At 39.0% G+C, this 26,897-nt stretch overlaps 2 protein-coding genes across 2 annotated transcripts in view; both read left to right on the top strand.

Annotated features, from left to right (window-relative positions):
- Window positions 1-263: 263 nt before the first annotated feature.
- The window catches only part of LOC149845031 (Tetratricopeptide repeat (TPR)-like superfamily protein), a 32,091-nt gene continuing 5,457 nt past the window's right edge, over window positions 264-26,897 (top strand). The window contains exons 1-4 of the mRNA XM_089995457.1: window positions 264-420; window positions 529-844; window positions 15,260-15,550; window positions 16,672-16,920. Of these exons, the coding sequence (XP_089851583.1) occupies window positions 371-420; window positions 529-844; window positions 15,260-15,550; window positions 16,672-16,920 (906 nt within the window). The 5' untranslated portion in view covers window positions 264-370. The remainder of the gene's footprint in view (window positions 421-528; window positions 845-15,259; window positions 15,551-16,671; window positions 16,921-26,897) is intronic.
- Window positions 5,558-8,698, top strand: LOC149845032 (uncharacterized). The gene is made up of 2 exons (XM_089995456.1): window positions 5,558-8,052; window positions 8,164-8,698. Exons 1-2 carry the CDS (start codon window positions 6,288-6,290, stop codon window positions 8,550-8,552), a joined length of 2,154 nt encoding a protein of 717 aa, XP_089851582.1. The 5' UTR covers window positions 5,558-6,287; the 3' UTR covers window positions 8,553-8,698.

The following is a 26,897-nucleotide window of genomic DNA, read 5'->3' on the forward strand; positions in this document are numbered from 1 at the left end:
TGGGAGTTTGTGATACTCGAGGAACACAACTATATATCTAACAAACTTCATGAGTTTTGCATATACAAAAGGGTTCCTGAAGTTTGTTACACTCGTACTGAACACCAAATGCCCATTAGAACTTCGCCTTCCACCCGTGCAGACAGCACGGTTACCAAGAAAAGAAAAAAATCCCGATCGCTGTTCCCACGCGCCAATCTGACGGCTCACAATTGCGGGGCTTTTGGGGAGGAGTCGATAAGGCAAAAAAATACCGCCTTCTGTAACCTCTGGTACTGCTCTGCTTCTTCCTCATCGTTACTTATTCTCAAAATGCGGTGAGATAAATCACGGCTGGGGTTTCTCTTCTTTTCATTAGCGAGAAAGAGAGATGGAGATGATTCAGTTGCACTCAATTCTTTCATTCTCGGCCAATCTAAGGTTACCTCTCTCTCTCTCTCTCTGGTTCTTTTTAAGCGTTTGGTTAGTTCGGACGAACGTGTTTCGATTTGCCTATGGATTTTTTGGCCGTTTGCTTCTTCTCTGCAGCAAAACGAAGGTTTTTGTTAAACCGACGCTTTCGACGACTAAGATCGAGAGGAGGAGGGACGTGGTCTGCCTTTCGATTCTGGCGCCAAGGAAGTTCATGCGGAGGAGGACGAAGAAGGTCGAGGTGTTCAGGGACAAAGAGGACGAATTGGAGCAGAAGAATTGGAGAAGACTGATGAGCGAGATAGAGGAGTCTGGATCAGCAGTCTCGGTCCTCCGAAGACAGAGGATCAACGGACAGGATCTCACTAGAGGCCTGGTTCTGGGCACGGTTGTGAGGTTCAAGCAGATGAAGAAATGGGACGTTGTTTGCGAGGTATTCCTCTCTCTCTCTCTCTCTCATTTTGCTCTTTTGTGATTCCCATTTCTTGTACTAGTTAATTGTTTTATATAGTATACCAATCAATTATTGGTGATTATGGATTCTGTTTTTATGAAAGAAATTACTTGAGCTATTGGTAGATTGGTTTTTGGGGAAATATGGGAGACCATAAAAATTGACGGCGCGGGGTTGTTAGTCATTTGAAGTTATGGAGTGAAACCCTACAACTTAATTCATGAACCATAACCTGAACAACGTGTTTCCTACTTCTGTAGAAACCCAAGTATGTTAGAGATTAAGCTTTTAATGCAAAGTGTGCCTCTTAATAGGAATTAAACTTGTATAGGAGAATTATTTTGATTGAGGAAACAAAACAACTGAGAAGGAGGACTGGTGATTTCTCGAAGAATTGTTTCACAAGAAGGGCTTTGTAACAGCAATTTTAAATCTTGAAATGATCTTAAAACACGATTAATGATTCTGAGACCTTATCTTTGGTTTGTCACTGTGCCTAACATGTAGGGCTGGTAAAACGAGCTGAATGAACCGATCACGGCATGTTCGTGCTCGGCTTGTGTTTATGTTTAGCCGAGCCTAGCTTGAGCTCAGCTCGTCCCTAAATGAGATGAGCCAAACATGAGCTGGCTCGTGTAAAAACATTCCATGTTATTTATACATAGAATATATATTTTTTATATATTACACTTAATATATATATATATATATATTACGCTTAATATATATATATATATATATTATATTACACAATAGTTTATATTTTACATATATATTTTCTATGCATCTTCCCTTTGTAAATATATTTTATGCATTCTTTGTTTTATATATTATATTGCACTTAATATATATATATATATATATATATATATATATATATATATATATATATATATATATATATATATATATATATATATATAGAGAGAGAGAGAGAGAGAGAGAGAGAGAGAGAGAGAGAGAGAGAGAGAGAGAGAGAGAGAGAGAGAGAGAGAGAGAGACCCTATATAGGCATATGCATTAAGGGCATATTGGTAACTATTTAATAGGTCAGGTGCATTATTGTAAATAAGTTATTTCTGTCTAATCTCTCTATTTAAGTGAGATTAGACCTAATGAGATTTTAACGATTTTTCCTTTCTCTCTCTTTTTGGTTTACTTGAAACCCTAGCCGACTTCAACATGGTATCAAAGCAGGACGTAGCTGGGGCGTCTGATCTGATCGTCCCATCTTCCTCCTCCAGCAGAAACACAGATCAGATCTACAACAATCGTTGACAGCACCTACAACCACTGTAGGAGTAGAGATCGTTGTGTGTCTATAACGATCGTTGACAACGTCTACAACAGAGATCGTTGTGCGTGTTGGAGCAGGGAGACACCTGTTTTCAATTTGACGTCAGACCCAAACTGCAGTCTGGATCACGTCCTCCTTATGGCGACCAAATTGTTTTGGATCTGACTTCAGATCGTGTCGATGGTGGTAGTGTGGACATCAAAGAAGCCTGCAGCTTCCGTCATGAACCAGTCGCGTCACGATCTTGGTAGCTTCTAAGGTTGCAACTGTGTATTAGATCAGATCTGATCCGTATTATTCAGATATGAAATTGGGCGTGTGGTCGTGGTATGCAGCTTGTCGCAGTTTTTTTGTGAGGTGGATAGTTTAGGTAAGGTTCAATACGAGTTAGATATGCAAGTTTCGGATTTGAACAACGTGTTACAATTGATGGTCGTGTATATCAGATTTTATTAGTGTGATTAAAATCTGGTATAGTCGGTTTCATAGTTGGTAGTTGGTGTGCACATCAGATTCGAGTTTTCAGTAGGTTGTGTTTGTGTGTGGTCGTACCTACGTTTTGAAACAGTCCCATTATCTTATCCCATGGTTGAAACGCAGAAGTCAGACATGAAGACCGAAATAGTGGCTGATTATAAAGTCTTTGCAAATCCCTTTTCATATGGATCATCGGTAAAGCTCGATTAGACTAACTATGCTAGATGGTCTCGTATGTTCATGATGTCTGTCTCAGGGCATCTTAGAAAACATATTTTGTTAAAAAATGAGCCTAAAGACAACTGAAAAGTATGCTACATGGGAAGAGGACAATGATATCGTCATGTCCTGGATTATGAATAGTGTGCAACCTCACATAGCTGACGGACTTATTTATTACACCACCGCAAAACAAATGTGGGATAATTTGCAAGATACTCTCAAGAAACTAATGTAAGTCGTATTCTTCAAGTAGAACAAGAGATCTATCAATTGCAGCAAGGAGAGAAAACTCTAGCCCGATACTCTGAGACATTATAGTCACAGGAAGCAGTGAAAAAGACATCTCTGAGACAAAGTCCCATCTTCAGAAATACTTTGTGACTAAGGATTTGGGACCACTCCGATATTTCTTAGGTATAGAGGTTGCAAGGAGTAAGGTTTGGTTCTGTCACAACGAAATATGTCTTGGACCTGCTGAAGGAGACAATGATGTTAGGTGCTAAACCTGCAAGGATTCCTATAGATCCTAAGGCTCATCTGTTTGATGAAAAATCAGAGTATGTGGACAGTAGCCGTTATCGCTCCTTGGTTGGCAAGCTATTATATGTGACTGTGACCAGACCTGACATATCTTTAGCCCTGAGCAAGATAAGTCAGTTTATGGACAAACCTACAAAGGCTCACTGGGAGGCTGCAATGATGATTCTCAAATATCTAAAGTTCTCCCCTGGTAAAGGACTATGGTGTAAACAAAATCCTTCTTTGGATGTTACTGCCCATTCAAATGCAGATTATGCAGGGTCTCTTGTTGATAGAAAGTCGACATCTGGATTCTGTGTGTTTGTTTGAGAGAATCTGGTTACTTGGAGAAGTAAGAAACAAATTGTTGTTGCCAGGTCGAGCGTTGAGTCAGAGTATCGGGCTATGACTCAAACTGCTGCAGAGATGATGTGGATTAAATCTGTGTTGACTGATCTCCAAGTGAAAGTCTCATTACCTATGAAGATGATATGTGATAATAGAGTTGCTACTTATATTGCTAATAACCCAGTGTTTCATTAACAAACAAAGCATATTGAGGTGGATTGTCACTATGTACGTGGCCTGGTTCAGACCAGAGTTACCGGAAACGCCTATAGAATAGGGGAAGCGCGCTTCCCCGGGACGCGTTTCGGAAGCGCGAAACGCAGCGCTTCCGAAACGCGAGGGGAAGCGCAGGTTCAATTGAGGAAGCACGTCCCCCTTTAAAGGGAAGCGCGTCCCCCTTTAAAGGGGTACGCGTACCTCTTTAAAGGGGTACGCGTACCTCTTTAAAGTGGTACGTGTACCCCTTTAAAGGGAAGCGCGTCCCCCTTTAAAGGGGTACGCGTATCCCTTTAAAGGGGGACGCGTACCCCTTTAAAGGGGGACGCTATTATGGAAAGGTCGTGTTTGCCCTTAAATTTTTTTTTTTAAACATGAATATATTTTTTACCGAGGTTAAAATGGGTATTTTATAAAACCCGTGAAAAAATAAAATCAAAAGGGGCTTAGGGTTTTGTTTTTTCACGCGTTCCGACTCCTCTCTCTCTCTCTCAGTCTCTCTCGAGTTTTCGGCGAGCTCCGAGTTCCGGCGACCTCAAAAAATTCCGGTGGCCTCCACCGACTTCCGAAGATGAAGATGTTCACCTTCAGGTACGCTATCCCCCTCTCTCACGCTCTGTCACTCTCTCTATCTCTCTGTCGTGCGAGCTCCCCTCCAGTCAGCAACACTCTCGGTGTAGATCTATCGCAGGGTTTTTTTTTCAGGGTGTATATCAGGGTTCCTCTGTCTCCACCCGGCACCAGCACCAGCACCATGAAGAAGAAGTGCGAAACATGGGGGGTGCCCTTGCCTCAGCCACCAGCAGCCATGAGAGAGGAAGAGAGAGTCCACGGACAGAGGTCATGACCTTTGTCTTAGCCATTTAAAGACCACTGACCAACTTGGTGTGGGTCTGAACTCTGAAGACTCTGAACCAGACTGAGTCGACCAAGGCCACTCAGTCCAGGTCTGGCGGGTTTGCACCCAGACCAACTTGATCTGGGTGTGACCCAAACCGAGTGTGGTCAAAAGAAAAAAATAATAAAAATAAAAACAAAAAAATATGGAAAATTGAGGCAATGACTATTTTCTTCATGGTGCTGGTGCTGGTGCCGGGTGGAGACAGAGGAACACCCTCTATCTTCCGCCCCCTCTTTTCCTCACAGTGGGCGATAGGGACAGAGGGTGGCCCTATGTCCTCCCCCCTTTCTCCCTTTTTTCAGACGATGTTGACAACCACTGTGGTTTTTGACTCGTCTATTTCTCATAACTATCAAGGGTTTTTTTGTTCCTGTAGATCAAGGGTTTGTTTGTAGTTTTTTTAGTTTCTGATTCATTATCGCAGCCGTTTTTTTTATTCATTCTGCATGAAGCAGTGGGTTGTTTTTTATTGTCTCCATGATACTAGTCTATTGATAGCGTAAGAAATGTAATATTAACTTCTTATCTAAACAGATGGTATGCATTCGTCACAAAACTTTTCTGATATAGCTGGCTGCTGGATTGTTAATTTGCATTGGCCATTATGTGTTGTAGCTTCTTATTTAACTCTTCAGTTGTTTATGATATGATGGTGATAGTGTATGTGGAAGTTCATTTTATACTTCATCAGTTGGCAAAGAAAATCAGTGCACCGGATGGGGTGGAAGTATCATTAGAGATAACATGATATTGTTGATGGTTTTAATGATCTTAACTATTCTACACTGATGAATAATTTTTTTGCTAATTGGTGTATAACGGGTATAATATGCAATATTATTGTTTTATTGGAGAGCATTTGAGTGTGCTGTTCCCACATTTTAAAAGCTATTTCTTCAGTCCGACGTACAGTGAGAGGCTGAGAGCTGCTGGAGGATGTGAGCTGGTACAAATAGTAAATGAACATTATCATGAAGAAGATAACCGTAATGATTTAGAACCTCAGTTCTAAGTCTATTGTCTCAGAGATCAATGTTTGCCAAGGCTGGTAGCACTTTAATGTTCTCCATTTGTGCAAAATTAAGTTGATGGGTACTTGGAGAATTTCCCAATGAGTCGGGTATTGAACTTTAGTGGAGTCCTGAAAGAAAACTGGATTTATATGTTCTTGATCTGATTTAGCAGTTCAATCAAACTATTCTCTCTCTCTATATTCTCAGTTATTTATGTTGCTTGTTTCTTATTAGAACTTGAAGTGCCTGTTTGAGTATTTAGTTCAGTGATAGTCAGATTGCACGTAATTTCCCCCCCTTTTTTAGCTTAGTCTTTTGTTTACATCCCCATGCTTTGTGTTCTTCACTCTCCATTATTTACTGTTAATAATAGCTTTTTTTAAGTGTTTTAGGTTGATTCTGATACTTTTATGATGCAGATATATTTGCATGTTCTTTGCTTCATTAATGACCATCTCAAGCTATGATCACGATAATTCTGATGACGATGACGATTCTTTGTACAATTTGGAGCATGAATCATCTAGTGGTGTTGGGAAGGGCGAGAAGAGATCTTCTGCTTGTCCATATCAGTTTGAGGACCGAAACGAAAATTTTTTTGATGAGGAAGATGAAGAAGAATATGACTTGGATGACTACTATTTTGAAGATGACCAAGATGATGAACCGCCTAGCATGCATAAAACAACAGTGCTATGGCGCCATGTATTGAAACAAAAGAAGAGTGGGCAAGGAAAGCAAGGTGGAACCCAAGTTTTTATGTGCAGGCACTGCAAAAATATTTATCATGGGTCATATACTCGAGTTTTTGCACATCTCATGGGATCTCCAAAGGGACAAAGTGTTGGGATTGCCTTTTGCCCTGAAGTTGCAAAAAATGCAGAATTGGCAAAAAAAATTAAGAGGCAAGTTCGTCGAGTGGAGGTTTCATCAAGTGCATTTGAGTTGAGGAGATCAAGAATTGATACTCCGAAGAAGCCTATTAGTATGACTACATCATCTAGTGGAAGCCAAAAAACAGTTGATATTCGTGATACCTTTAAAAAGGTAGAAAGAGATGATGTAGATCACAAAATTATCAGATTTTTGTGTGCAAATGGCATACCTTTCAATGTGCTTCGATCACCATATTGGGAAGAGATGATATCTGCAGTTAGTAAAGTGCCCGGATATAAACCCCCATCATATGAAAAAGCGCGAACAACGTTGCTTGACAGTGAGAAAGAGTGTGTTCACAGGGAGTTAAATGAATTTCGAGAAAAGTTTGAGGAGTTTGGAGTTTCCATTGTCTCAGACGGTTGGACAAATATCAAGAACAAACACTTGATAAATATACTTGCCTCAAACTGTTTTGGTTCGATGTTCTTATATGCAAGCGATTTTTCTAATGTGCAACAGTCAGCTGCAAACATTGCCGAGTTTTTGAAGACGGGATTTAAACTTGTGGGGCCTTCTAATGTAGTGCAAGTGATTACAGACAATGCAGCAAATTGCAAGTTAGCAGGTGAAGAATTAAAACAAACGTACAAGTATATTTTTTGGTCACCTTGTGTTGTGCACACACTTAATTTGATCTTCAAGGATTTGGCACATGAGTTTCATTGGTTGGGAGAAACATATTTGCAGAGTAAAGAAATTGTGAAGTATATCACAAATCATTCAAAAGCACTAGCAATCTTTAGAAGCAATGAAAAATTAGAATTAATAAAGATTGCAAAAACAAGGTTTGCTTCACATTATACTACTTTGAAACGCTTGCTTGATGTGAGGGAGAGCTTAAGGCTCACAGTAATTTCAGATAGATGGAGTGATTGGAAGCAATCATGCACAGATGAAATTATGAAAAAAAGGGCTTTTACAACAGAAACAACTGTTCTTGATGAAGAATATTGGGATTCTGTACGTTTAGCATTATTGATTACAAAACCCATCTACAAGATGATTAAATTTTGTGATCAGGAAGGCCCTATAATTGGTGAAGTGTATGAAGGCATGGACAACATGTTGGGGGAAATCAAAGACAATCTAAAAGGACAACCAGATTTATATGAAAAGATTCATAAGATTGTCTCAAATAGATGGGACAGAATGAATGTGCCTCTCCATAGTCTAGCCCACATGCTTACTCCAAAATATTACGAGTCGGAGTATCTCAAAATCCCAGCAGCAGGAGGGGTCAAACGAGTTTCTCCTGGTAAAAAATTAATTCTATCTATTTAATAAAGTTTAAAGTTAAATGATTTAATTATTTTATTATTTCATTTGCATTTCTCTTGTTATAGTTACTAAACATTTTTTTTTGCAGAAAAGGATAATGATATCTTAGACGGTGCAATGCTTGCGCTTGAAGTCATATCTTCTGGAAATGAAGAGTTATCTACACTTTATAGGTCACAACTTATGGCTTTTTCATCAAGAAGTGGAAGATTTAGCCGAAATGCAGCACGAATAGATGCACTGAATCCTACAATGTCAGTGCTTAATTGGTGGCGTTTTTATGGTGGTGATACACCGGAGTTGAGAGCATTAGCCATTAAGGTTTTATCTCAACCTATTAGCACATCTTCTGCAGAAAGAGTGTGGAGCACCTATAGTTACATTCACAATGTTAAAAGAAATAGGCTCAATGAAGATCGTGCTGATACCTTAGTGTATATTCATTCCAATCTTCGATTGATTGACAGGTATAATTAAACTGTGTTGTACTTTTGTTTTGGTATTTTTTTTTCTCTTTTTTTATCATTGATTGTTTATTAGCATTCATATTTTATATTCTTGTTATAAAAGGTGCAACAATCGCTATAAAGAAGGGCCTAGTCGAAAATGGGATATCAATCCAGAACTTCCTATTGTAGAAGAAAATACGTTGAGATTAGAGGATATGCGATGGAGAGATTTGGATGATAGTGCACAACAATCAAGCACTATTTCCAAATCCAAACATAAAGATGCACAACCAAGAGCTCCATTACCTCCAATAATTATACGTACAAATGAAGTTCAAGAGGATACAAATCAATCCATCAGAGCTAGTAGAACTGCAGATATACAAGAGCGACCATCAGTTCCTCATGGTCGGATTGATCGTTTCTTTAGCCGGAGACCTAGGCAAGGTATGTTGATATTGTGTTTTTTATATTTTAAATTATGGTTTTTGAACATTTTAACTTTTTAACGTATTCATTATAGGAAATGAAGGAAGGAGCAGAAGACATGGACGTGGAGGACAAGATGCACGTGATGATGCAGAAAGTTCGCGATCTATTGCTGACTTGAAGGGGAAGAGAAAGATGACAGATTAATGAACTCTTGAATTATTATTTTTTTTTTATGATGTAGTTGGAGTTGTCCAACTTAAAAACTTTTATGTTACTTTTTTGTCATGGTCTTATAATATTTTTTTGGTATACTTTTATTTTGAATCTTGCATGATGAAGTGAAGTAGTGGATTATGTTAATTTTAAGGTTAGACTTAGAGTTTAGAGCATTGTAGCTTATAATTTATAATTTAGAAATTTATAGTTTCTTAGGTCGCTTCCGGTTCGCTTCCTATGTCGCTTCCGAGACGCTTCCTATGTCGCTTCCGAGACGCTTCCCGGTTCGCTCCTAAGTGGTCCCACGCTTCCCGCTTCCTAAATTTTTGAAAGTGCCTCGCTTCCCGCTTCCGCTTCCCGTATCGCTTCCCGCTCCCGCTTCCTCGACTGGCAACTCTGGTTCAGACTAAGTATATTTGTACCAAACACATACCTTTAGAGAACCAAATTGCTGATGTCCTCACTAAACCCCTAGTTAGTTCAATTTTTTCAAAATGTTGTGACAAGCTGAGCATTATTGATATATATGCTCCAGCTTGAGGGAGAGTGTTCTGAAGCAGTCACCGTATATAGGCATATGCATTAAGGGCAGTTTGGTAACTATTTAATAGGTCAGGTACATTATTGTAAATAAGTTATTTCTGTCTAATCTCTCTATTTAAGTGAGATTAGACCTAATGAGATTTTAACGATTTTTCCTTTCTCTCTCTCTCTCTCTCTTTTCTGGTTTACTTGAAACCCTATCCGACTTCAACAATATATATATATATATATATATATATATATATATATATATATATATATATATATATATATATATATATATATATATATATATATATATATATATATATATATATATATATATATATATATATATATATATATGAGCTCTTCTAAGCCGAGTCAAACACCCTGTGTTTGGGCTTGAATAGTTTAAGCTAAATGAGCTGCTCATGGCTTGACTTTCCAGCTATACGAACAGATCACAAATGAGTTTGTGATGAGCCAAACCGAGCCGAGTCACAAGCTGCTCGGTTCGTGTACCTGCCCTGCTAACATATATTACCAATATAGAACTTTCTTAATAAGCAGCCTTTCTTCTAGCCTTTTTAAATTTCATAGGAACAATGTGGAAAAACTTTAGGTGAAAGATATGGGGATTATAAAAGATATTTATATCCACATCTATTTTTCTTTTCTTTTTCCCCATTTATATCACTCGATTTTTTAAAATAAAAAGAAATTACAGTATTCTCATAGGAAGAAATCTGGTCTCCTTTCTATTTTTGATAACCAAGCTGTGACATATCCCCTCTATGGAGATTCGACATCAGACCCTGTTGTTAAAGATAGTGCAACTCTACTGGTCCACCTATCACATTTGACCGAATCTTTAAAATGTTAAATTATGAATACTTCAAAGAAAAAAGAAAAGGCATTGAGTGTTTTTTTGCATAGTATTCATCTCTCTGTTATAGGTTACAATCAGCAATTTATGACTTTTTGGGAGATGTTCTCCATATCACTGGTACAGCTATCAAAATCATGAGCATTGGCATGTAGGTTTAAGATCCAACTGGCATCAGGGCCCTTGGCTATTGTCCTTCCTGGGTCTCACCCTTCCTTGAATGAAGCATTTGTAGGATCTCCATCCACCAAAAGCTTCACTTTTCTTTTATTCGTGACATGTATATTTAATTGCAGGTAGCTAGTGCATTGGTTGTTCATATCCACTCAACGCAGCAGAATCTATAACTTCAATATTTAAGTTTTGATTATGAATGCGTTGGGAAATTCCAAGTCCAACAATATGATAGCATAATAAACTAACCTTTATTAATCAAGCCAGCTATAAATTGTTCCTACTAACTTAAGGAGGGTGCAAAAGGTGCTAGTTTCCATTTTTTTCATCTCTCTCTCTCTCTCTTTTATTTTAAAATCTGACCTTACCTATCTGATCTATATGGTTTGTTTTTTACTGGGAATTGGCTTTTGGATTGTTCTTTTACAACACAAAAGCATGCTTTTAAAGGGCTTAAAAACTCAATGTGTGTGACTCCCACAAAATATACCTCAAAACATTGAAAACCAGGATTGTCTGCACCTTTCTAAGCAACCAACATCCCCTAAGCAAGAGTTAGGAGGAGCAATTTTTCCCTGCGTGTGTGTTCATTCTCATGTACATTCCATACAGAGGCATTAAAATTCTATTATGTTCTTGAAAAATTCATTTATGAGGTAACCTTGTCCTACGAATCTTTGTTCTCTTTTGATATTGATGCAGAACCATTGGAGAGTAAATTGAGTAATCGAGGCCTTGTACTTTGCATTAGCAAGGCACCACATGTCCCATCTTGGGGCCCACCACCCATAGGATGGTGCTTGGCCAGTGAGGGACCCAATGATTGGTCCCCCTTTGGCTGAACACTATCGTAGTACCCTAGGCCCCACCATCTGTGTACCCCAGTATGCTAGTGCATCCAGTGGGCCAAGTACTTTCCAATGTATTCAGCTTGAGTACTAGATTACACATTGAAAATTTGAAACATTGGGTTTAGTAGTAGGTGAACCTTTTAGTTTTGCCTGCACTAGCATTGGTTATGCTTCTCTTGTCTTTTAAGATCTACAAGAGAAACTGATAAGGCTATCAGTTCTGAAAATGTGTCTTTATTGATTCTTTTTGTATAATTTCATTATTAACAAGGCTATTTCTGTCCTTTGATAGTCTTTTTAATTTTATCATGAATCATGTTGTGTAAGGGCATTTCTATAATGCCTATCCATTGTGTAATGTTGCATTATATCAAGGAGTCAACCCTTGTAAGAGAAAACTCATAATAACCTCAAAACTAATGAAATGCCTTTGAATACTTCATTGAAACTAGTGTCACCATATTTTAAAAATATTGCGATATTATTGGCAAATCAAGGTCAGCCGATTATATCGGCAAAATATTGCCACAAACAAAAAATATCGCTATAATATAGCGATATTTTTGAAAAAATTCTTATTTTATATTTTAAGCCCAAGTTTTGTATTTTTTGAGTTTCTTTTTCTTAGTTTAAAAGCTTTTTAAAGTTATTTCCTTATGTTTTTCCTAGAATACCTATTACTTTCTTATATTTATTATTTTTTTCATATTTTTGTATTTTAAAACTCCCAGTTTTTTCTCGAGATTTTTCAACTATTGAAAATCTCTCTGAGAAATACCCTTGCTGAGAAAATGCCTTGAAATTATAGGTTACTATCAAAGACATTTGTACCCGTGACACATGACTACTAGGTGGATATTAAGAATACATTTTTGAATGGAGAAATATAAAAAAAAAGCACGTAGACTTCAGGGTGCTATATAGACTCAAACAAGTACCTTAAGCTTGACTTGAGAAATTTAGGTTGGCTGTCAAGCTACTTGGTTTTAGGTAAACCTATCATGATCAAACACTCTTTGTATTTGTATCTACTAGAGGATGCTATGCATTGTTATATGTTGATGACATAATCATTACAAGGGATGACACACAAACAATATAAAATGTTAAGCATGGACCAGCCAACTTGTTTGAAATGAAGGATTTGAAAGTGTTACTGTATATTTTAGGATGCAACTTACATATTCCGAGATAAGGCGCTTGTTGTCTCATCATAACTGCACAACTTATTTGGTGGTTCATGTATGACTAGCTGATGACATGACCCATTTGGGCTAATTGCATTCTTCAAACAACTGATGGATAATGAATGAGTGATCCTACAGTATATCATCAATCTGTGGGGGGCTTAATATATTTGATTATATGTAGAACAATGTCAGCTATGTCATATATGCAGTGAGAGTTTGTGAGTCCACCACAATCCATTTATGTCAGCAGTACTTAGCAAGTTAGCATTGTTTACGTGTTTGGTACACTGTGCATTATGCCTTGATTCTATCATCATCCCCACTTGAATTGAGAGCATATTGTTTGTCTTTGACTTTGAAGGATCCACTAGATTTAGATATTCTATCTCTGGCTTTTTTATATTTCTTGTGACTTTGATTTCATCTAATAGCAAAAAATAACAAGACATTGCATTCTCTACAACTGAAGCAAAATGTAGGGCCATGATACAAACAACAACAACAACAACAACTTATGACTTCATTGGCTTCTTGAAATATAGATGTCAAAATTAGAAGGTACTTCTCTTCACTAAGACAATCAAAGTCCCATAAATATTACCAAAAATTTAGAGTTTCATGGGTTCACCAAACACGTTGAGATCGATTGTCATTTTACTTGGCGAGCATATCTAGATAAAATAATCTCTTTATAGCAGATTGTGAACCTCTTCACAAAGAGTCAATTTACACCTCAATTTACTATTTCATCTCCAAACTCACATGGTTCCACTTGCATCATCTCAAGTTTGGAGAGTATGAAAAATATGTGCATATTGGTTCTTACTCATAGTCACTGACATCAATGATATTTTGAAAATATTGTGATATTATTGGTATTTCAAGGTAAGCAAAAAAAAAAATCAAAATTTTGCAATATTTTCAAAATATCACCAAAACACATTATCATGATAGTTTCACAAGATTTTGAAAAACTTTATTATTTTTATATATTTTGAGCGTATGAGTTTTATTTTGTTTTAATTTTTTTGTAGTTTTAGAACCTTTCTACTTGTTTCTTTATATTTTAGCAAGAAATGGATGCCAAACCTATTATTTCTTATTTCTTTTATTCTTCTTTATATTTTTTAATTTTTTGAACTTAAGATTTTCCCTAGAAAAACCAAATTTTGAAAAAGCTTCCAAGAAAAACCTTGCCGAAAATTTGACAAGAATGATACTGGACTATGTTCCTACTATATGTCTGTTTGTTTATGGAGTAGCGGTATTTTTTTCATTTTCATTATTAACAGGGAATTTGCATTCTTTGTTAGTTTTTCTAATTTGAGGGCATTTCTGTCCACCATGTAATTTTGTATTTTGACAAGGAGCTGACTTTTATAAGGAAAAATTTATAATAACCTAAAACTAATGAAATACGTTTGGATAGTTCATTCAAATTCCCTCTACTGATGCTGAATATTAGTGATGATCAATTCCCTGTTAATTTCTAATAATTTAGTAATGCTTCAATCCACTCAACATCCTTTTTCAATGGTTGATACCCTTCAGGTTTCCTTTTGCAAAGCCTCAGTTTCCTTTTATCTTGAAATGGTCTGCATAACAGAAATGCTTTCCAAATCTCCTTCCATGGTGACAGTATCCTGCATCACTTAAGATTGAGGGTGGGTTTCGCTCCATCTTGTTCTGTTTTGAGTGCCAATATGCCACATCAGATACAGTCATCTGTGAGAACCAGAAGACTATTGGCACAGAATTTTGGTGGAAGACCTTCAGGATACTGAGGAGAAACTTCTCCATTAACTTGTTTCTGTAAATGGCATACAAATTGAATTAGGAGGCTCATGAGTTTTGAAGTGCTGATTGGAAATCATTATTCTATCTGCTAAAAGACTATATTTTCTTGTTTTCTTCAATTTTATGGTATCATATCTTTCTTAAGCAAATTTCTTGTGGTCCATGCTTTGCTTCAATTCTTTTGTTCCCTAAACATGTTTCAAAGAGAGTGCTATATAGAAAGATGCCCTATTGTTCTATCAGAGATTTGTGTTCACAAAATTCAACTCATTCATTAATTTTCCTGTTTATTAAGTTTATGGAGTTCTAAAGTAACCAATATTGACCTTAGAAAATGTGAGTCCAACTTCTGCAAATGAATAGATTAGTGCATCATTTGACCAGAGACCAGATGAATTTGCTAATTATATAAATTAGATCTCTTTTAACTGTTGTATTAATCAACTTTGAGTTTGTTTATACTTTTTACAAACTAAAAAGGAGCAAAGGGACTAAAAAAAGGCAAGGGAATGTCTTTCTGTCTATGATCAATGCAATTTCTTAGTTGATTACTGTGCTATGGCCTGAAACTTTTTTTCTTTGCACCTCAATAAGCTTTTTGGAGGACAATTATATTTATGCAGTGCTTCTGTTGCTTTTTCATGCATTAACTTTTGGCTATCAGTTACTTGAATGGCTCAGATACCAGCACTGGTGGGATTTCAGTGAGATGGATTTTCTTATGCTTATGACAGCTTATGGAAAGCAAGGAGAATTCAACAAAGCAGAGTTATTGTTCAAATATATGAATGAGAATGGTTATGCACTGAATGTGATGTGTCATACAGCTTTGATGGAAGCATATGGGAAATCAGGTCAGTACAACAAGGCTGAGGCAATATTTCGCAGGATGCAGTTAAATGGACCTGAACCTTCAGCAATGACATATCAAATAATTCTTAAGATCTTTGTTCAGGTAACCTGTCTTTATGTCGTTTATTGTGATTTTACTGTTAGCAATATCCATTTTCATCCACAATTCTTCTGGGTGCATATTGGTTTCTTCACATTATCAAAATCTGAAATTTGAGCTCTTGATTGGTAGTTTATACACTGACATCCAGTTAGCTAGATAAGTCAACATTGTGGAATAATTATAAGCTCTCACACAAAGAGGGACATGAGACACAGAAGACAGTAGTTTTCTGAAAAGACAAGGATGGACTTTTATACTTAATTATTTGAATTATTGATACCATGTATTCTCTGATATCATCTATGAGCATTTGAGTCTCCATAGTCTTAAGTATACCAAGTCAATAAAAGTTTCATACATGACATGCAACGGACATATTATGAAAAGAAAAATAGTAGTTAGCAAGCAGATCAAGAATGATCTTATGGATAAAATAAATAGATTCATGGACATGGCAAAATGTTTTGCATTGCCAATGTGGGTGTTAGTGTTTTATTATGTTAATGCCATTATGCATGGTATGGAACTGTCAACCTTGGGGTACACCTTGCAGGATCCATGTGGATAAGTGGACACATTTTGAGTCTGGATCCTTCTATGTCATATTTCTGCCATGATGGCCCCACCCTGGCCCTCCTTCACTCTCTTTCTTTTTTTCCTTTTGTTGTTGGTGGGGTTGAGGTGGAAGGGGATGCAAACTGTTGCTTATGAGATTGTGTTTGACTCTGCCAAGAAATCGGCAGCTGGCTATCTTTCCTGGTGGAAAAGGTGGGAAAAAATAGTTGGAGTGCTTGGGGTCCAATTATTTATCCCTGTTTCCTGGATAAAAGGTCTCCAGCCTCACAGAAAAACAAGGAGAATAATTTCCATAATGTGAGGTGGTGGACCCCACAAAAGAGGCAAAAATAGTCGTGGCAGCCTATTTTTCTGCACCATCAAACATGCCCTAAGTCACACTAGAAACATTGTTCTTCAAATAGATATGTGGTCAGCGTCCTACCCAATTATTTTTTTGAAGTATAATGTTGGCACCTAAGGTGTTTTTTGCACATAAAAGTTATCTAGCATAAAAAATTCCTATTCCCATCTCTACTAATTTCCTTTTGTTTTGTATTTTGCAGGGAGATAAATATAAAGAAGCTGAATCTATTTTTCAAGCTATTTTGGATGATGAGAAATCTCCATTTAAGCCAGACCAGAAAATGTTTCATATGATGATTTATATGTATGGAAAATTAGGGAACTATGACCAAGCTCGGAAGCTACTGGGACAGATGGTTGCTAGAGGAGTGCCTCAATCTACAGTTACATTTAATAGCTTAATGTCATTTGAGACTAATTACAAGGAGGTTTCAAGCATCTATGATCAGGTGCAATATCATGTCAAGCTCTTTCTTTTTACCTTTTCTTCCCAAGTGTGTGTAATACAAAAGATTCTTGTGCATCTTTGATCCCATGCTCATGGTTGAGCATGACAAAATGCATGGACCTCACATCAGAGTCAGTGGGTCAACCTAACTTGACCCATGGCTTAGTTGAGAGTTACAATGGCGTGGGCAAGTTGATAAGTATGAACAAGTTGTTAAGAATATGGATCTGATCAAGATCTATCCATGATCCATGTATTTTCTTTGTAGTGTAACATATGTCCCTTGTATTGTATTGTAGGTTTTTTTTTGTCATTCAAGTTAGATAGGACATGTGGGAGGTTAATGTATTCTTAACAGGGGTATTTTTGTACATGAAAACTATATTTAATATGGCATTGAGGGGCGCCTACCCTAATTGTGTCATCCTCTTCTTGGCTGCTGTCTTCTTCTTCCTTGGTTCTTTCTTGCAGGACACAAAACCAAGAGGCACCAGATCTAAAATGGTATCAAAAGGACGAGATTAAGTCCCTGTCAAATCAAAGACTGCATTTTATTGATTCAGTTAAGTTTCTCCTACCTCCTAAATATCTTCTGCTTCTATCTACAGATCTTCATCTATCTGCACTTCTTCTCTTTATTAGATCTGGTTTAGACCAGATCGGATCGTGTTTTCTTCTTATCAGATCTTCATCCATCTACACTTCTTTTCTTTATCAGATCTGGTTCAGACCAGGTCTGATCGTGCTTTTCTTCTCAGATTTTCATTTCTTTCTGATATCAGCAAAAAAAAAAGGGCAAGTTGTGACCTATAAAAAAAGGTTGATCATAAAAAAAGGAGCTTACCTAGATCTGGTTTTCTGTCATATCGAGCCAGAAGTCTAGGCTTAAAAAAAGGATTAACATGACATTTATTGCTGATGTCAGTATCTCTATCGATTTTAATTCCTTGGTTCGACTTTGTTTTTATTTCAGTTTTTATTCGTCGAATAGTAACCCTATTCTCTGCATCTAACAGAAAGTTTTCCACACCATCCCACTTGATGCTTTAGCATGACATTTGGTGGATCCAGATATCATACTATTGGGGCTGTGATCTCTACTTCAACTCAATCAATTGAATTATATGGAAGTCAAAGTGATGCACATCCTTCAAAGGAAGGAGAGCAAATGAGGTGACCAGCATTTTGAATCACAGTTGCGTGTGTTCGAATGGTACAAATCCGAATGGAGGCGAGTGATCACAGATCTCCCCACTCTTTCCTATGGCGCAGTACCCTTGCAGGAATTGACCGTTGCAACGACTGAGTATATATGCATGAACACCAGAGACTTGGCACAATGCGTGTCCACAGTTCCTGCACACATAGCTCCGTTGTAGGCCACTTGCGGCAGTGGCCTTTGGAGGCCCTTGTCCCTACATCACTGTTCGGGAGTTGACTATCCCACCAGCAAAACTACTACTAGAGGTAATTCCTTTCCTAGCGTAGCCGTCGCCAATGCCCCAACAACGCACCATGGACCAGTTGTAGGTCCATTCAGACTAGCAACTCAACTATTCCGTATCATATGGCTGCCACCCTGAGGACAACAACTAAGATTCTCGCAGTACCATGCCTGCGGAGCACGACGCCCTTGTGCTCAGTGAGGAAGCACCATTATGCATAGTAGAAGAGTCGAGCTCTCGACTGATTGAGTGCATCCCTGAACACGACAAAGATATAGAATAAATTTGAAGTTTTCTTAGAACCTCTCCTTCTCTCCATTCTCTCTAGACGTCTCTCTTCCCTTCTTTTCTCTCTCCTCCCTTACGTTTCTCCCTCTTGTCTCTGTGATTCACGTGAGGCCATGCCTCCTTAGACTTGTCTTTCATCCCTTCCAAGGGCCAAAGCCCTTCTTGTATCCTTGTCTTGCAGTTGTAGGCTTGCAGCAGAGCACCTTCTTACTTGTGGAAGCTAAGTCTTGTCCGCCTTGATTTTGTTTATCAGTCATCCTTGCAACTTTGTCCTAAGTATTTATACACTCTATGGACTCCTATCATACTATACGATTAGTCTCTAACCTTCTCTAAAGCCGCCTAAGCCATCTAGACCAAGACCGCATTCAAAGGAGGAGTGCGATCCGGTTCTGCTGACTGTTTTGCCTTTTCTAATCTCTTGTACATACCATGACCACACCTGAACGTGTAGACCCCTTTTGGACCTCTCTAAACTTGCTACACAACCCCTAGAACTGATCCTAGTTTTATCTAAGACCCTACCTACATTCGGGACCTAAAATACCAAAACCTCACTATGTCAATTCGGTAGAACGTATAGTTTTGCCCGTTTAACCTTATCAGCCTCCCCAACAATCCAGCCTGACCTCTCTGACCCCTAGTACCTATATTAAACTCCAACACACGTCCCTAGGTCCCTCTAGAAGCCCTAAACCAGGTCTTTTCATATATGGATCGGAGTTCATTCTCGATTCACGTATCGAGCCCAATTTTGACTTACCCGATTTAGCCGTTTAACCCTATTTTTTCTGTAACTCGCAAACCACTAAGATGTACCACGACATAGATCCTGGGGATGCGGGTAGTGGCCGCAACAACAAGTGATGGACAAATATATAAGAGAGATAATCAATTATTGATAGGGATAATGGTCTTCCAATAAGGATCCGTCATTCACTCTCATTTTAGCATTGATAACCTTCGGAGTGTCAACCACCTTATCATCTGACAATTACGACAATCCCGATGTAACAATAATATCAGAAGCCAATTTCATTTGAGACACGATGTATCCTCTTAGGGAGTACACAACTTCAATTCTAAAAAGTATCTCAGAAAACCATGGTCAGACATATCAAAACTTTCTTTAAGAATATTTTTAATATCGTCAATTATCTTTTTATCACTTTTAGTGATAATCATATCATCAACATATAATAATAAAATAACTATACATGTTCCTGCATTTCTAAGAAAAGGAGCAGTGTCAATATAACAAGAGTAAATTTAAGATTTAACATGACTTTGTTAAAGCGATCATACTATGCCATAGGAGCATGTTTTAAACCATACAAGGCTTTCCTAAGCTGAAGCACTTTACGTTTTTCATTGTCAAGCCCCGGAGGAGGATTCATGTAGACTTCTTCAATAAGATCACTATTAAAAAATTTATTTTTAACATCTATTTGGTAGATAAACCACTGTTTGATAAAAGCAACGACAATAAGGGTCCTAACACTCATCATCCTAGCAACAAGAACACAAGTTTCTTCATAATCAATACCATATTTCTGTAAATATTTTTTTTGCAATAAATCTAGCCTTAGACCTCTCTAGGGATCCATCACTTTTAGTTTTGACCTTAAACACCCTTCTACACCCTATGGTCTTTTTTCCTAAGGGTGAGTTCACTATTTACCATGTCTTGGCTCTATGTTCTTCTATCCACTGGTATTGGCCTTTGGCTTCACTATAGTTGGATTCTTTATAGTAGAAGTGAATGCCATTACTCATGTTTTATAATTTGGAGAAAAAGATTCATAGGATACAAACCTACTTGGTGGTTTAGAATATCCTTTGGGATATCTTAGGATTGTATTCATCTATAGCTTGTTCTTGAGAGTTGAGACTACTTCTCTAAGGAACATGGATGATCCCTATTATCTCACTCGGTGTAGACACAAAGCTCATGTGAGGATTTGTTGCGTTCCTCAGCCCACGAGGTTGGATTGGGTTAGGTTACGTAGGCTAACTCAATCAAGACAAGGTCTGGTTTTGTTGGGTTCTAACGAAGTTCAAGAGAAAATTTATTTCTCACAAGCGGCTGAACAAAAAAACTGATTTTTTAGTTCAAGCTACTAGATACATGAGGGAAGCTCCTGTTAAAATTTTAGGGCCTAACTCCACTAGACTCGAGAGATATAGGTTCGGGAACAAGCATTAGGGTTTGGGTTTTGGACTGGATAGGACTGCGTTTTGGCTCTTACAGGCTGCACTAAAAAATCAGATCTCCCGGATGGTATGGAGATAAATTTTGTTTTTGGAGGGTAGACTATGGATACGTTGGGGAAGTTATGATTCAAATTTCAGACCTTAACTTGTTCTGGACAGGGAGATATGAGGTCTGCAAGTCAGACCACTTTCTGCAGTTCACAATAACAAAAACATGTGTCAAACTGGGTTCACATGGGTTAGGCGGGGTTAAAGGAAGGGTCTGGGCTTAGGATAAGGTTGGTTTGACTTATTAGGTTGTAGATAGGCTAGGTCCATGGCTTGGGCAGGTCTGACGGTCTGCAGGGCGTGTGGATTCACCAGGTGAGTTAGCTTAGCTGCCAAACACACCAAGTTCACCATGCCTTTTGTACTTGGACTCGACAAAATCCTAGTCCTTGAGCTCCACGACCTAGGAAAGTTTTGGTTCTCAATACCAGAGAGAGACAAGAAAGATGGCCTAGGGGCTGGTAGAGAGAGAAAGCGAGAGAGAGACTTAGAGGGAGTGAGGCCTTTTCTAAAGAGAGAATTTTTGAGAGAGGGATTGAGAGCAACTCAATTCTATTTCATTCTTCATTCATTCATTCATGTATAAATGAACCTCTATATATAGGCACAAAGGAGGCTAATGACACCTCTACACAACTTACAAGTTTCAATAAATATAAGGCTAAAAATACGATAAGCCTAGGTGACCCCTTAGGATTCCCTATACATTTAAGAGGTAACACCTACCTTGGGCCTATAAAACACCTAAGCACCCCCATAAACACGCTTACACATCCATCCAGGCCCTTTAAATTGGGGAGGTTGACTTCCCTGGGCAGGCCCCACAAGGGCCAACCGGTCTTTGGTGGATCCAGGTCCGGATCAGTCTGCATCATCAAATTCGGGTCTATATTTGGTCCAACTTGTTTGCCTTGATGATGTGGCATCCTGATGAAGGGTCCCACAGCTGGATGGCACTTGGAGCTTGGATCTGCGACAACACCAAATGGATCCTCATCAAGTATTGGGTGCAATGTACTTGGATCTGGGTCACCCAAACTAGGGTCAACATGAGGTACTTGGGGCAATGGATTTAGATAAATTTTGGATCCGCATCATCCCATCCCCCTTGAAAATTGCCTAGCCTGCTAGGCAAGGTTCCGTTCCAAAGAGCATCGTCGAACACGAAAGTTGGCGCATACCTTCATAGTTGTTTTTAGACTGTCTTCCAGCCTTGAACACCATGTGGCACTCGTACTTCCTTTCAACACACACGAATCATCTGCACTTGTGAGAGGGGAAAGCTCACTCCATCGATGGTTGATCCATTTATGATTTCCACCGGGATAAAAAACAATGAATGGGTTTAATCCAAACACTATGAGCCCCTTCCCATCTGGGGCAAATTCAAAACTTGTTGGCAAGGAGTTGAGGCTTTCATTGAGATTTGAACTCAAGCCATCCATTGTGCGAGGTACCGAGGCTGGCCCACAAAATAGTACCAGCAAGAAGTGAGCCCGTATATAATCAAATCAACTTCCCATTCATGAGAGGCTCAAGCACATTCCTATGCACAATCCTTTATACTAATCCTCCAGCAAGTGCGATCCTTCCAATTTCTTCTAGACACCGTAACGAAAGGTGTTGTTTTGCTGAGTTGGTGCTGCTGTGAATGCACACAGCAAAAAATGAGATACTTGTGTGCAGTGCACAACTGGGGAAACATATGGGGTTGCCCAGATAGTTGTTGCAGTCCTGCACCTTCACCGAGTCCAACTCAGGTGTCTCTAGGTAAGGTACCTAGTTATATACACGCACATAAGTGCTGCAGTTCATAGTGTTGGTGTGGAGTGCATCATCCCCACTCTTGCATGCTAGGGAGTGGGTGTTCCTACCTCTTATGTTTCGTCCATCGCATGGACCACCGCCTAACACGGGTTTCGGGTCCAGCCCATAACGAGCAAGGGAAAACTCATGTTAGGGCTTCACCGCACCATGCCCAGGCACGTTAAAGGCGCACAAACTTCATGCTTTCGGTTGGTCATACAAGCACGAAAAAACCTAGCAACTAGTGTGGGGGGTTCGATAACTTGCTCGACATTTTTTGGCATTCTTTTGCGCAAAACTACATAGTCCAATTTATTGACTACAAAGCTCATTACATTGGAACGATGATTCAGGTCTTTTAAGAGAAATAAGGCTGGACATCACTTTCTTTGCTGCTCCATTCGTCGGGACCTCGAATAGTCCTTCAGGAACTGCATTCACCTCAAGAACAATGGCAAGTTCGTTTTTGCTGGTTTTGTCCACGGGTTACGGTAATGGAGCTGATTCACATGCTGCTTTGATGCACTTTTCAAGGCTATTTCCGTTATGGACATCAGGTTGGAGATGCTGCCGTGTGGTCTGGACATTGATTTATATCAGTTATAGCAGATTCAACATGGTTTGGAAACTGGCCAATGAGTTTCCAACAACACCACATTTGGAGTTGATCTTCTTGGTGATTGAGTTGATAGATTTCGAGTTCATTTGGGGAATTTAGACTTGGTTTTTCTAAGGAGACATAGGACCCTTGCACTGATACCAATTTGGTGCATTCCTGGGTCCACAGGGTTGGGTTGGGTTTGGTCTGTTAGGTTAGGTAGGCAAACTCAGTCAAGACCAGAGTTACCGAAAGAGCCTATACAGTAGGGGAAGCACGCTTCCCTGATACGTGTTTTGGAAGTGCGAAACGTCGCACTTTCGAAATGCGTGGGTAAGCGTCCTTTTTTTGGAAAGTGTGCTCCCTCGCTTCCCTTTTTTTATTTTTAGTTTTTATTCTTTTTTCGTTTCCCCCTCGCTTCCTAGGTCGCTTCCGGTTTGCTTCCTAGGTCGCTTCCGAGACGGTTCGTGATTCACTTCTAAGTCGTCCCACACTTTTCGCTTCCTAAAATTTTGAAAGTGCCTCGCTTCCCGCTTCTTCGACTGACAACCATGGTCAAGACAAGGTCTGGTTTTGTTGGGTTTTGATAGAGTTCAGGAGAAAATTTATTTCTCACAAACAGCTGCACAGAAAAGGCTGGTTTTTAGGTCAAGCTACTAGACACATGAGGAAAGGTCTTGTTAAAATTTCAGGGCCTAACTCCACTAGGTTTGAGAGATATAGGTTTGAGAACAGGCGTTAGGGTTTGGGTTTTGCACTGGACAGAACTACTGCACTAAAAAAATTAGATCTCCTGAATGTTATAGAGATATATTCTGATTTTTGAAGGGTAGGCTAAGGACATGTTGGTGAAGCTACGGTTCAAATTTCAGAGCTAAACTCGTTCTGGACAGAGAGATATGGGGTTTGCAAGTCAGACCAGTTTTTGCAGTTCACAACAACAGAAACGTGGCCAAACTGGTTTAGACAGATTAGGCGAGTTCAAGGAAGGGTCTGGGCTTAGGATAAGGATTGGTTTGACTTACTAGGGTGTAAATAGGCTAGGTCCATGGCTTGGGCAGGGGTGAGGGTCTGCAGGGCGTCTGGATCAGAGTTACCGGAAGCGCCTAGCTAAAAGGGGAAGCGCGCTTCCCCGAAGCGCGCTTCGGAAGCGCGAAACGTCGCGCTTCCGAAGCGTGGGGGGAAGCGTCCCCCTTTTTTGGGAAGCGCGCTTCCCTTTAATGGGGGACGCGTTTCCCTTTAATGGGGGACGCACTTCCCTTTAATGGGAAGCGCGCTTCCCCCACGCTTCCCCAACGCTTCCCCCACGCTTCCCCCTCGCTTCCCCCACGCTTCCCCCTCGCTTCCCCTGTTTTTTCAATTTTTTTGTATTTTTTATTTTTTATTTTTATTTTTTTCGCTTCCCCCTCGCTTCCGAGACGCTTCCTAGGTCGCTTCCGAGACGCTTCCCGAATCGCTCCTAAGTGGTCCCACGCTTCCCCGCTTCCTAAAATTTTGAAAGTGCCTCGCTTCCCGCTCCCGCTTCCCGTATCGCTTCCCGCTCCCGCTTCCCGTATCGCTTCCCGCTCCCGCTTCCTCAACTGGCAACCATGGTCTGGATTCACCAGGTGAGTTGGCTTAGCCACCGAACACACCAAGTTCACCATGCCTTTTGTACTTGGATTGTGCATCATCCTAGTCCTTGAGCTCCATGACCTAGGGAAGGTCTGGTTCTCAATACTAGAAAACAAGAATAGAGAGAGAGAGAGAGAGAGAGAGAGAGAGAGAGAGAGAGAGAGAGAGAGAGCAACTCAATTCTATTTCATTCTTCATTCATTCATGTACAAATGAGCCTCTATATATAGGCACAAGGGATGCTAATAACACCTCTACACAACTTACAAATTTCAATAAATATAAGGCTAAAAATACGATAAGCGTAGGTGACCCCCTTAGGATTCCACATACATTTAAGAGCTAACACCTAGCTTGGGCCTAGATAACACCTAATCTCCTCTATAAACACCCCTACAGATCCATGCAGGCCCTTTAAAGTGGAGAGGTTGACCTCCCTAGGCGGGCCCCACAAGGGCCAACTAGTCTTTGGTGTATCCGGGTCCGGTTTAGTCCGCATCATCGGATTCGGGTCCAGATTTGTTCTTTCAAGGTTGCAACGCGGTGGCACCTTTGGAGCGGGTCTCGCTGGTCCAACTTGGCTGCCCTGATGATGTGGCATCCTGATGAGCGGCCCCACAACTGGATGGTGTTTAGAGCTTGGATTTGAGGCAGCACCAAATGAATCCTTATCAAGTATTGGGTGCAATAGACTTGGATCTGGGTCACCCAATCTAGGGTCAGCATCAGGTACTTAGGGCAATGGATCTGGATCCGAGTCTTCAAATTTTGGATCCGCATTAGGATTCATTATTTGAATTCACATTATGAAAGGAATCATTATAAACATCATTATCATCCCAATCATTTGAGCTAACGACCATCACCTTTCTTAGGCAAAAGATCAAATAAAACTAAATATTCTACTTCCTTCCTCCTTAGACTTTTCCTTTTTAAATCCATTTTTTCTTTCAAAAAGTGACATTTCTTGAAATATATAATTTATCATTTTTTATATCATTACATCTGTATCCTTTTTGGTTTTCACCGTAACCAAGAAAGACACCCTGCAAAGCTTTAGGTGATAGTTTATCATTTCCTTTAAAAGAACAAAACATTTACATCTAAAGACTTTTAACCGTTTAAAATAAGGAGTAACATTTAATAATTTTTCTAGGGGTGAAATGTCTTCTAAAGAAGAAGGCATCCTATTTTTCAAATAAATGGAGATACGTATGGCTTCAACCCAAAATTTTTGTGAAACATTTTTTGAAATAAACAAAGTTCTAGTTGTTTCAATGATGTGCTTATGTTTTCTTTTCGCTAAACAATTTTGTTATGGTGTTTTTTGACAAGATCTTTGGTACAAAATTTCATTTTGTTTTAAATAATTTTGAAATTCATTGGAATGTATTCTCCTCCTGAATCGGATCAGAAAATGAAAATATTGCTGTGAAATTGATTTTTGATTATCATGTGAAATTCTTTAAAATATGAGAAGACATCAGATTTAAATCTAAGAAAGTAGAAATACCCTAATTGGGTAGTCCTCTTCTTGGCTGCTGTCAACTTCTTCCTTGGTTCTTTCTTTCAGGACACAACACCCAAAGGCACCAGATCTAAAACAATGTTGTCAGTATCGGCCGATAGGTATCGTATCGGCAGAAAATCGATACACATCAGCCTTGAATCAGCTAATTTTTAATAAATATAAAAATACTGAAAATTAATTTTTTAATATTTCTTTAATGGTTTTAACATGTGTCACGTTCTGATTGACATGTAATGTTTTGTTTATTATTTTTTGGCCAATACAGAACAATTCACTTGAGTGTCGGTATCGGCCAATACAATTGAATCGTTGGCCTAACGATTCAGGGCCGATACTGATACTGAACACTGCTTTTCTAGATTTGCCGACCCTAGTTAAAACCAGCCCCTCAACTGGTTGGGCTTGAGGCCAAGCCGGGCCATGGGCTACCCACA

This window comes from Nuphar pumila, chromosome 2 (genome assembly GCF_984573655.1).
Source record: "Nuphar pumila chromosome 2, dmNupPumi1.hap1.1, whole genome shotgun sequence".
In the NCBI taxonomy this organism is placed as follows: domain Eukaryota; kingdom Viridiplantae; phylum Streptophyta; class Magnoliopsida; order Nymphaeales; family Nymphaeaceae; genus Nuphar; species Nuphar pumila.